This window comes from Phascolarctos cinereus, unplaced genomic scaffold, assembly GCF_003287225.1.
Source record: "Phascolarctos cinereus isolate Bilbo 61053 unplaced genomic scaffold, phaCin_HiC Scaffold_1;HRSCAF=81, whole genome shotgun sequence".
In the NCBI taxonomy this organism is placed as follows: domain Eukaryota; kingdom Metazoa; phylum Chordata; class Mammalia; order Diprotodontia; family Phascolarctidae; genus Phascolarctos; species Phascolarctos cinereus.
This window is the reverse complement of record NW_027555514.1, coordinates 135,625,271-135,637,972: the sequence shown is the minus strand read 5'-3', so window position 1 is coordinate 135,637,972 and position 12,702 is coordinate 135,625,271. Positions and strand designations below refer to the sequence as shown.

Here is a 12,702-nt window from a genome sequence, read left to right as displayed (position 1 = left end):
CACACACACACAGAGGAGAAATTCCACGAAATAAAACATTTCATTTCAGTGGCTTGGAATCGCCATTTGAACCCACCAAGTGCTCTTATCTTCTCTTAAAATCTTTATCTCCTAATACTTCATTGTCTGAAACTTATACCCTAACCTTTTTACTGTGGGAAAAAAAAAAAGAAACCCTCCAAATACCACAATTCAACACTTATTAAGCACCTACTATGCTCAAGCCAGTGTTTTAGCCACTGTGGATATAAAGTGTTAAGGGTTGAGGTCTATTAAATTAGTCAATCAAATCCCTCCATGCCCCACCCTCTGCCCCACCCCCTACTCCCTCCCAAAGTAGCCAACAATCTGATCATCCTGATTAAATTGATCAGAGCAATTAACCAGAGAATGTTCTGATTGGTTAAAGAGCTTGGCCAGGCCATCCAGGCCCCAGTGAGCTAGTCGGGAATACAGGCTATAAGCATCTGACAGTTTAGTGGTGGAAGCCCTTCAGGAAAGCCCAGGACAAGGAACTTGGCGTTGCGGATGAGAGAACAGCAAGGCCCCAGCCATAGTTTTGGTATCTACCTCTTTGCACTTTGACTGCAGGAAGGCCTTGTGAACTTCGAAGGACACAGGAATTTTTTTTCAACTTCTAGGCCTAGCAGAATCCCTGGAATAGCTTACTCAAGGTCTGCATTTGGGGGTCAAGAACATACTTAGACACAATTGGGGAAGACAGCTTTTACATTCTGCAAGAAGCCCAGCAGAAAAGCTATATACCATGCCTAAGGGAAATATAATGAATACCCCGTTACAGAGAAAAGAATTCTGGCAACTGGGAGCTGTGAGTTAGCCCTTTGCCCATGTGCCTTTGAAGCCTGAGTTCACTGGTGGAAGAGTACATTACAGACTTTTGGGGGATCATTCATATAAAATGCCTTATCATAACACCTTATTAATACTCCTGACTAGAAACTAATTAAACCTAAGTGATATCAACTCACAATCATAAGGCTTATGAACTATAGCATTAAAAATACCACCCCAATAAGCTAGAAGCATTCCCAATAAGATCAGGGGTGAAGCAAGGATGCTCATTATCATCAGTATTATTCAATATCATACTAGACATGCTAGGTATAAAGGAAGAAAAATAAACTGAAAGAATTAAAATAGGCAACAAGGAAACAAAACTATTGCTCTCTGCACATGATACCATGGCATACCTAGAGAAACAACTAAAAAACTACTTGAAATGATCAATGTTAGCAAAGTTGCAAGATATAAAATAAACCCACATAAATCATCAGCATTTCTATATATCACCAACAACATCCAGCAGCAAGAGAAGGAAAGTGATATTCCATTTAAAATAATAGTAGATAATATAAAATACTTGGGAATCTACCTGCTAAGACAAATCAAGGAACTATAAGAACACAATTACAAAACACTTTTCACATGAATAAAGTCAGACCTAAACAATGTGAAAAATATAATTGCTCATGGGTAGGCCAAGCCAATATAATAAAAATGACAATTCTACCTAAATTAATTTACTTATTCAGTGTCATACCAAACTACAAAAAAAAATTATTTTGAGAGCTAGAAAAAATAATAACAATCTGAAGAACCAAAGGTCAGGAATATCAAGGCAATTAATGAAAAAAAAAAAAGTAAAGTCAGGTGGTCCAGCTATACCAGATCTCTAATTGCATTATAAAGTGGTAACCATCAGAACAATCCAGCACTGGCTAAGAAATAAGAATGGTGATCAGTTTAATGGATTAGGTACACAATACACAGTAGTAAATAACCATAGTAATCTAGTGTTTGATAATCCAAAAACCCAAGCTTTTGGGATAAGAACTCACTATTTGACAAAAATTCCTGAGAAAATGGAAAAGAGTTTGGCAGAAACTAAATATAGACCAACATCTCACACCATAGACCAACATAAGGTCAAAGTGGCTACATGTTTTAAACATAAAGGGGAATATGAATGGTAAATTAGGGGAGTGTGGAGTAGTTTACCTGTCAGGTCTATGGATAAGGGTAGAATTCATGACTGAACAAGAATAACATTACAAGATGTAAAATGGATAAATTTGATTATAGTTCATTAAAAAGTTTTTTGCACAATCAAAACCAATGCAGCCAAGATTAGAAGGAAAACAGTTCAGAAAAAAATCTGTAGTAAGTGTCTCTGATAAAGGCCTCATTTCTCAAATGCATAGAGAACTGAGTCCAATATATAAGAATACAACTCATTCCCCAGTTGATAAATGGTCAAAGAATATGAACAGACAGTTTTCAGAAGAAATCAAAGCTATCTATAGTTATACAAAAAAATGCTCTAAATCAGTACTGATTAGAGAAATTAAATTTAAACAACTCTGAGGTACTAACTCACACTTATCAGATTGGCTAATAGGATAGAAAAGGAAAATAACAAATGCTGGAAGTGATATGGGAAAATTGGGACAATAATACACTGTTGGCAGAGTTGTGAACTGAACCAAACATTCTGGAGAGCAATTTGGAACTATGCCCAAAGGGCTACCAAGCCATGCACACCCTTTGACCCAACAATGACACTACTAGGTCTGTATCCCAAAGAAATTTAAAAAAGGGGGGGGGAATGGACTTATTTGTACAAAAATATCTATAGCAGCTCTTTTTGTAGTGGCAAAGAATTAGAAATTGACCAAATGGAATGATAAACTTGACAATGCTGTGTACCCTTATGATTCTTTCACAATGTAAAATAGTTTTTTTACTTTAATTAGCAAGTCGAATTCGCCGATGAGATAATAGGGAATATAAAGGGAAAACATTAACAAGGGCATGATCTTTGAAGTAGAAAAGAACCCAGATCCCTTGGGCAGGAATGGCAAAATACTAGGTGTGATGCTGTGATGAATCCTCCATTTGGACACTGGTGTCTAAATCCACATGGCGAAATAATGACCTGTATTATCCATGTAAATCTGACACATTCAATTTAACACAGTATGTTGGAGAGAATACTACACTTGGAAGTCATGAGACCTGGGCTTAAAGTTTCTTATTACTTGCGTAATCCTGAGAAAGTCACAAAAATAATAATAATCATAACAACAATTAGCATGTATGTAATGCTTTGAGGTTTGCTAAACACTTTATATATGTTATATCTCATTGGAACTTCACAACAACAACCTGGGTGCTGTTATTATCTCCACTTCACAGATGAGGAAACTAAGGTTTACTGACTTGTTTAGGGTCAACAGCTAGTAACTGTCTGAGGCAAGATTTGAATTCAGATCTTCCGAACTCCAAATTCAGTGCTTTAGGCCTGGTGTCAGCTAGCTGCCTATAATTCAACAGTGATATAATCTGTTTGGGTTTGAATTTCCTTATCTGTCTGGTTAGACATAGATTCACATAGTGTTAGAATCAGAAGTATGTATTCATAGGGCCATTTGGCTTTAAATTAGAATTTTCATTGGTTTGTGATTACCACGAGCCAAAACTTCTAGGTTACTGAGATTGAACCCACAAAAGGCCCAAAGTAAACCCAAATATACCTAAATACAGTGGTTAGAATGGGCAAACACTGAGCCAGATGTAAAGGTGACTGATCTCTAAGTTTCCTTGTAACTCTACTAAATCATTGATTTCATAAAGTATTCTAAAATAACCCCAGTGATCTCCAGGAATAAAACAGCAATGAACCAAGAAGGAAAGCTTTCAAGCCAGTTCTGTTCAGGCAAAAGTGTTTTCATTTTCTTCAGTGATAACTGTATGCTCATAAGCTTTTTATTCCTGCCCCCTACCCCAAAAACATGATAAGATTTATTTTAATACCCCAGCATACACATGGGTGAGGGGTGGGGAGAGAGTTACTTTAAAATGTTTTGTATTTTTGGTGCTTCATTTTAATTTCCATTATATTCCTCCTATACCAGTTTGGGCTGCTGATTTCTCTTTCGCCATTACATTTATTAACAACCCTCAGTTTACATTCCATCTACATCCCATTCATTTCAAGAAACTTTAATGCAGCCCTGCTATAAGACATTCTGCTAAGCACTGTGCATCCAAATACCATACAAACTTGGATCTGTAAACTCTTTGATAATAGAGATGATTTTTGCCTTTCTTTGTTGGCCTAGAGCCTGGCCTCTTCAGTGGATAGAACGCTTTAGAAAATTTCCTGGGGACAGTGAGGGATAAAATGACTTGCCTGGGGTCTCAAAGATAGTATGCATTGGAACAGTCTTTTTTTTTTTAAGGTTTTCATAAGAATGGATATAGTAAATAGCCACATGAAAACAATAACATCAACAAAATTAGCTAATCATCTAGATGTTTCCAGATATTCAAGTGCAAAGAAGCATAAACAAATACATTGATAATATGACATTTGGATAACATGTACAAGATGTTCATTATCTAACAGTAACATATTTGGAGAAAGGGGAAGGGCTTAGGCATAAAAGGAATTGCAAAGGACAAAGAAAATATAGGTTCCTATGGGATAATAGGACTGTAACGATGCTGACAGTCAAGACTCAAAGATCTTGGAACACAAAAGCCCAGCCTCAGACATTTACTAGCTCTATGACCCTAGGAAAGTCACCTGCCTCAGTTTCCTCAACTCTAAAATGGGGATAACAATAGCACCTACTTCAAAAGATTGCTGTGAGGATCAAATTCGATAATATTTGTGTTTGACACAAAAGAGAGTCCCTCCCCTTAAGGAGCTTACAATTAGGTCCTTAATGGAGTTGGTAGTAGTGAAAGACTGGCTTACACTGCCTGTATACCTTAAAAGAAAAGATTAGTAATCTTGCTGGCACAACCAGAGTAGATATCAGTCTCAAAGATCCTTTTTTTTGTTTGTTTAGGCAATGGGTTTAAGTGACTTGCCCAGGGTCACACAGCTAGTGAGTGTTATGTGTCTGGGGTCAGATTTGAACTCAGATCCTCCTGAATCCAGGGCCAGTGCTCTATTCACTGTGCCACCTACCTGCCCCTTTCAAACATCCTTTTTAACACAGGTCTCTCCCATTTCCCTCCCTGTCTCCCAATATCTGTGCTGGATAAATTCAGCAAAGGAAAATCTCCTTAAAATGGAGAGCTAGATAAGGAGAAGAAAAGTAAATATAATGTCTTGTAGAAGGGACGGAGCAAAAGTAGTTTTTAGGTCAGAAGAACAAGTTATTTTGCTGGAATCATGGCATTGATCACCTTATAGAATGAAGCAGTTTGCAAGTGAGACCTAATGCCTCTTAGAGTGGTAGGCTGGGCCTGCAGGACCAGATCCTCATCAGCACCATTATATATTTCTTTTTTTTTTGGGCAGAGGAGGTTCGGGGGCCAGTGGCTAGGCAATGGAGTTAAGTGATTTGCCCAGGGTAACACAGCTAGTAAGTGTCAAGTATCTCAGGCCAGATTTGATCTCAGGTCCTCATTTGAACTCCAGGGCCAGTTCCCTGTCCACTGCACTACCTAGCTGCCCCTGCAATAATATTTCTTAAACAATAAAATAATGATGGGATTTTTGTTCAGTCATTTTGGTCATGTCTGACTCTTTGTGACCCCATTTGGGGTTTTCTTGGCAGAGTTACTAGAGTGGTTTGCCATTTTCTTCTCCAGCTCATTTTACAGATGAGGAAACTGAGAAAAACAGGGTTAGGTAGCTTGCCCAAGGTCAGAGAGCCAGTAAATGTCTGAGGCTGGATTTGAACTCAGGTCTTCCTGACTTCAGGGCTCATACTCTATCCCCTGGGCCAACTTGCTGCCCCGTAATGATAGGGATTGAGGGTGCATTTCTGATTAAATATCAGCTATTATATTTTGTGAGCCATCATGTTTTACACGGCTATTTAAAGAACTGTCATCTAATTTTCTTCTCATTTGAAGAAAAATATCTAAACATGAAAAAACTTTAATATTGGGGAAAACTACAAGATATAAGAGAAATTAAAAATAAAACTATAAACATGACATACTGAGCAAAGGTCAGATCTGGCAATATTAATGCTAGTCCTAGATTAAAAACAAATCAACAAACCTGAAAACTATATGTTTACTTAAAGGCTGAGTCTCAAAGACTCTGTAACTCCTTAGTTTAGCTAGCTATCTGATTTTTGGTGTACTGTAAACTCCCTGAGGGCAGGGGCTGATTCCTTGGTTTTTGTCTTCCTATTTCTAACAGTGCTTTATAAATGATAAGCATTTAATAAATGTCTGTTGAATTGAATTGCATTCACAGCTAAAGCAAATAACTCACTAGCCTTTGAAAGAAAAAAAAACAAGTACTGGTTACCAAAGTAGCTAAAAAAATTTATTATTATTATTATTTTTTATGCTAAAGAAGGCAAAGAAGCAGTGTCCTTTTTCCCTATTATTGATTTTCCCATCTAGGTCTGTGGATCATGCACTGTAATTGACCAGTCCTCATATTTAGGAATAATGTAAACAAAACCAAACATCAGAACAAATGTACTAGAGTCAACTAATCAATAAACATTTATTAAGCACCTAGTATATGCCAGCACTGTGCTAAGTACTACCTAAAAATGCAGGGCCCTGGATTTTGGCTGAACTGAAATTTAATTTCATTCTTCTCACGATATCACACTAAATATTCCAAGCCCTAAAGAGGGCTGCAGCAACACTCCTGATTTGTCTGCAAAAACAGAAAAGCTGGAACTGTCAACACTGCTCCTGCAGTTATTTAAAATACATTATGCCATATTATATGATTTGCTACTTTGCAAAGTTTTAACACGTCTGCTTCTATAAATGTATGCTGCAGTTGGAACCATGTTGGGCAAGTCTAATAAAAATCTTTATAGTCTCAAAGCTTTTATCACTCTTTTATCTGAGGATTTGGAAATATATACATAGACCACTTAGGCAAGTGTATATTGAAACCAGTTCTCACCCTATGCATATGCTCATTTTTCCCCATATACCATGATGCCTTCCCAAAATGTCATGTTTACTTTAGCAGATCAATTAATATGGGGAAATGGGAAGATAGTCAACAGTAATTTGAGAGTTTTAGAAGATCCTTTCATATACTCTTCTCTCCCTAAACAGAAAACTGTATTTATAAGCCGCATATAAGTGTCTTACTTGTTAGCAACCAAGCGCATGACAGTCCAGTCTTTTGGAAACATCTCAGGCCGTATCAGTATTCGAAACACAGTAAAAATCTGCAGCAGGAAATCCTGGGAGAGAATAGAGAAAAAAAGAATATTTTTTCTGATTTTACTGTAATTGCTAACACATCCAAGTGTAAAAAGAAAAAAAAACCCAGAAAGAGAAAAGAAACAATGTCAAAAATTGCTGGAGCTAATTGCATTTTTTTTTAAACAAAACAACTACAGAAAAGTGGAGTCACATATTGCAGCAAATAACCACAAAAACGAATTCTTTTCAGAGCATCTTCTTGTCCTTTAATACTCCAAATCACACTCCTCATGCTTTCAATGTTTTTGTTATTGTGGTTCAGTTGTATCTGACTCATTGTGACCTCTTATGGGGTTTTCTTGGCAAAGACACTGAAATGGTTTGCCATTTCCTTCTCCAGTTCATTTTACAGATGAGGAAACAGGGTTAAGTGACTTACCCGGGATCATAGCTAGGAAGTGTCAGAAGCTGGATTTGAATTCAGTTCTCCCTGACTCTAGGCCCAGCATTCTATGCACTATGGCGCCTAGCTGCCATATATTTAGGTACAAGAAAATGAGTGGAAAGCTTCCAGTAGCATGCAGAAGACTACGGCCAACCACATCAAGAGGCTTAGATGGCTCAGTGGAGAGAGTGCTGGGCTTGGAGTGAGAAAGACCTGAGTTCAAATATAGCCTCAGACACTAGCTGTGTGATCCTGGGCAAGTCATGTAATCGTTTGCCTCAGTTTCCTCTGATGTAAAAAGGGGATGATAATAGTACCTACCTCTCATGGTTGTAAAGCAACCTCTTACAACCCCACCTCTCAGGGCTGTAAAATGAAATAAAATTTCTGAAGTGCTTAGCACAGTGCCTGGCTCACAGTAGCCACTATGTAAATGCTAGCTATTTCCATTAGATTGTGTGCTCCTTGAGGGTAGAAACTGCTTTTTGCTTCTTTTTGTATTCCCAGCACTTAGCACAGTGGCTGGCACACAGTAGGTGCTTAATCAATGTTTACTGACTGACAATCTCCTTCTTCACAGTACCAAGACTTTTCAAACTAGGAGAATTTTTCATGATTTCAGGATCATAACTATTTTTTCTCTGTCAATTTTAGAAATTTATGTTTAAATCTAAACAAGACATCTAAAATAAAACTCCACTTTCATAGTTATTTACATGGTACCTCCTCTGTTTAAACATGAGCTCCTTGAGGGCATGGACCATGCTTTTACCTTATTCTCAATTCTTAGCAGGTGCCTATAGAACATTGCAGGTGCTTAAGAAATGTTCACGGACTGATTGATCTTCATAAGACTGAATATAGAGGGTACTAGACTTAGTAATCAGAGACCTAAGTGGCCCACTGGATAGAATTTGGAGTTCGGTCAGGAAAACATGAGTTCAAATCCTACCTCAGATACTAGCTATGTGACTCTGGGCAAGTCACTTGATTTCTCTAACTCTCAGATTCACCTCTGTAAAGTGGGGAAAATAACAGCATCTACTTCATAGAGCTGTAGTGAGGATCAGATGAGATACCACATGAAAAGTGCTCTGTAAACCTAAAAGCATTATGTGAATGGTAGTTATTATTATAATTCACACCACTCTGGGCCTCAGTTACATCATCCATAGAATGAGAGGGTATGACTAACATACCATTAAGGTTCCAACTCTAACAAGTTGTCTATGAATGGGTCTTCACATCAATCAGTCAATAAGTATTTATTAAACACCTACTCAGTATCAGTTCCTGAGCTAAGCACTCTGGAATACAAAGGAATACCAGTTTCCCCTAAGATGAAAAGGACTTGTCACAACTTTTGTCCATCCTATATGGCATTTTTCAAAAAATCAGACTTAAAAGAAGGACAGGAAATAACCCTGAGGTTTAAAGGCACTCTTCAAAGAGGACATGTCAGAGGGGTGCACATGTTTGCAAAAAAGCTCCTTTTGAATTGACCAAGCCGAATAACCTGACAAAGGACCTGTTGTTATTCTAGAAGATGCCTTTTCCAAAACAGATATCTAATGGGGCATCAAAATTCTGCTGCAATATTACACCTTTTCCTTTTTCTGGAAGGGAATCAAAAAGATAAATTACCCCTTGAAAAAATGAAAAAGAAATAGGTTCTTCTCTCTCTGTCTCTTTCTCTCTCTCTCTCTCTCTCTCTCTCTTTCTCTGTGTGTGTGTGTGTGTGTGTGTGTGTGTGTGTGTGTGTCTTTCTCTGTCTCCATTTGGCTCAATTTAGTTGTATTATAGAATCACTAACAAGCAAATTCCAAATTAAAAAAAAATAAAGGTTCCTTATACTACGGGTCTCAGGAAAGTATGCTTCCATTTCTCTGATGTGTTTGAAATGTAGCAGTGAAATATTGTAAACAAAAATGCTAGAATTTTGTTTAATAAAATACACAGTAACAAATGTAAACAACATTAACATTGTCACTCAAATCAATAGAAGACAGAATGAGAAAAATGTAAAAATATTCTTCTTGCTTATGATATGCATTTTCCACATATACTCTAGCAGCTTTTTAATCAAATCAATAAATATTTTGACCATGTTTTTGTTTTACGGTTTTTTCATCTATTCATATATGTCTCTATTTGTTATGGCCTCCAGATGGAGATCATCAGATTTGGAGATCTCTCTATTTGCAGATAGGAAGCCACCTGCTTGTAAAAATGACCATGAGTAGGCTCTGTTCATTTAATGAACAAGAATTTAATGAGTAGTTTGTTCATGTTCACACAGCCAGTGTGTCAGAAGTGGGACTCGTACATGCTCACACGTACACACAAGCTACCTACCTTTATATACCCTGTGCTTAGCATAGTGCCCACACACAGCAAGCACTTCAGAAACGCTTACTGCCTAACAGACCCTATTTTCTATCTCTAGCTTAAAAGGAGGGTGAGGGGTTTTTGTTAATCTATTTTTTTTCAAGGTGGGGGGCAGTGTTAAGTGTTTAAGTATTTGAACTTACCCAAGGTGCTATTTCCTATAGTTGTCTCTAAATGTGTCTCTAAAAACTTTCTTTTATTGTATCAAATGTTTTCTTCCAGAAAAAAAAGCCTTTTTTCCCCTTCATCTAATAATAACTTACTAATAGTTTTTTTAGTATTCAAGTAAAAAATACTCATACTTCTTTAGCAATATTGTTCAAACAATGATAAGAACACAGAAAGAAAATAAAGGTCATATACTCTACAAGTTTTATTGGTAACAAGAAGGCAATAATGTCCTTTGCTTCAACTAACAAACAAAAGTCTCCTATCACATTTTTTTGTAATTCTCATAAAGCTAAACTTCCTCCTTGTTGTTCAATCATGTCCAACCCTCTGAGGCCTCAGTTGGAGTTTTCTTGGCAGAGATACTGGAGTGGTTTGCCATTTCCTTTTCCATCTCATCTTACAAATGAGAAAACTGAGGCAAACAGGATTATGTGACTTGCCCAGGGTCACACAGCTAGTGTGTGTCTGGGACCAGATTTGAACTCGAGGAGATGAGTCTTCCTGACTCCAGGCCCAGCACTCTATCTACTTCACCACCAACCTGCCCTTTCTACCCTCCTAAGCTAGAGTCAAATCATAGAGTCAAGTGAGAGATAATTTGTTTCAGAAAATTGTGCTTTCCAAGCATCAGGTTTTTAATCTCTAACACCTTCATTCTAGGAAAGTACTCATCGCCTTCTAAAGCAGTAAAAGTTTTCATATTCAAATAAGGGAAGTGAAGGTGTTTCATTAAGTTTTTAAAAGGGAAAAAAAAACAATAAGTCTCTTCATAACACAAGGAAAGAGCAGAGTAGAAACTAGCTGCTCTCAGAACTAACAAGTAAATCACATAAATTAATTCAAGACCTTTTTTTTTTGTTTCAGAACAGTAAATTAGGATTAACTGTACTATCTTCAAATGGGACTTAGCTTGAAATTGGCTTCAAGGTGATGTGCTGATATTTAAAAGTGAATTCCCCCCTCCCAAATTAAATGTGAATGTTTTGAGGGTTGGGGATGGTTGGTTCTGTTTCTGTCTTTGTTATCTCCAGAGTTTGGCACATAATTGGTGATAAATAAATGCTTGTTGATTGGTTGAATTAAATACTCACTCTCAAACACAAGTTCTTGAATAAAAGAAAATTGGTAGATTATTTCATTAGAGTTCTAGATTTTCCAGGAAAACCAAGTATGGCCTACGTTGCCCATAAAAGATGGCACATAATATCATGGCAGGAATTAGAGGAAAGGATATAGTCATGAGGAGCTCCTTTGGAAGATTCCCTAATCCTTCATCTACTGATCAAATGTGACAATGGCTAATTATTATTTGCCTCAGAAATTATTACTATATAATTTCTGAGGGTAGAACTTGGATTGAGTGTAGGGAGTTACAGGAAAGCCATTTTCCAGTTCAATATAAAAAACACTTTCTATCTGAGGAGTTTTTATGCCTATTAGAGACATTATTTTGAAATTCCTTAAAGGGCTTAAGAAACACATTTATGATTCACAGAAAGCAACATTATAGATCTGAGAGATCTAACCCTTTCAGTTTATGCATGAGTAAAACAGACAGGGTAGGTCTTTGAATCATACCAACTTCAGTGAGGGGGGTGATTGCAATGTCAATCTTTTTTAAAGAATGAACCAAGAACACAAAGATTTCTTCAATCATTGGGCAAATGGATGTCTACTATCTTAAGACCACTGTCTTATTCCATTTACAAATGAAGCATGGGTCATGATACCAGATGAGCTTGTGGGAAAGGTGTTCAAAGTACTAATTACCACCCAACCATCACAGATTCTTTCAGTCTTGTATTCTAAGACCCAGAAGTCACATTTTTCCTTTCACTATTAACCTATGTGAGGTAAGCTAGGTAGGGCTTGGAATCAGGAAGACTCATCTTCATGAGTTCAAATCCAGCCTCAGACACTTACTAGCTGTGTAATCTTGTTTGCCTCTGTTTCCTCATCTGTAAAATGAACTGGAGAAGGAAATGGCAAAACACTCTAGTATCTTCACTAAGAAAACCCCAAATGGGGTCACCAAGAATAGGACATGATTAAAATGACTCAACAACAAAAAAATAACCTATATAGTAAATGCCCTATTATTCACATTTATGGAGGGTAAAAGAATTCTAGAGCTGAAGCATAGTCAAACATTTGAAAATCACAGATCACAGCTCTAGTGCTAGAAGGGCCCTCAGAGGCTATCTAGTGCAACTCTCTCCCTTTACAGAAGTGGAAAAGGAGGTCTATGGAGGAAAAATGTTTGGCATAAGATCACATAGGTAATGGTCAGAGACAGAATTTGAACCTAGGACCTCCGACTTTAGTCTCAGTGTTCTTTCCACTGTAACACACTACCTTTAAATACTTCTCTTTGGTTTTAGAAGTATTTTATTTTTCTTATCATACTTGGAGTATGTGAGGTACTTTGGAATTCAAAGAAATAAATGAATTCAAAATGAAATTACACTATGATGAATTGGTAGAGGATGGAATGGGAAGGGTGTTTGTTTTTAGTATCCTAACCC

General features: G+C 37.1%; 1 protein-coding gene across 4 annotated transcripts in view; it reads right to left on the bottom strand.

Moving 5' to 3' along the window:
• DOCK4 (dedicator of cytokinesis 4) overlaps positions 1–12,702 on the bottom strand; it is a 554,933-nt gene that overhangs the window by 101,000 nt on the left and 441,231 nt on the right. For all 4 annotated transcript variants that reach the window (XM_020984638.2, XM_020984640.2, XM_020984641.2 and 1 more), the window contains exon 27: positions 7,117–7,211. In XM_020984638.2, the coding sequence (XP_020840297.1) occupies positions 7,117–7,211 (95 nt within the window). The remainder of the gene's footprint in view (positions 1–7,116; positions 7,212–12,702) is intronic.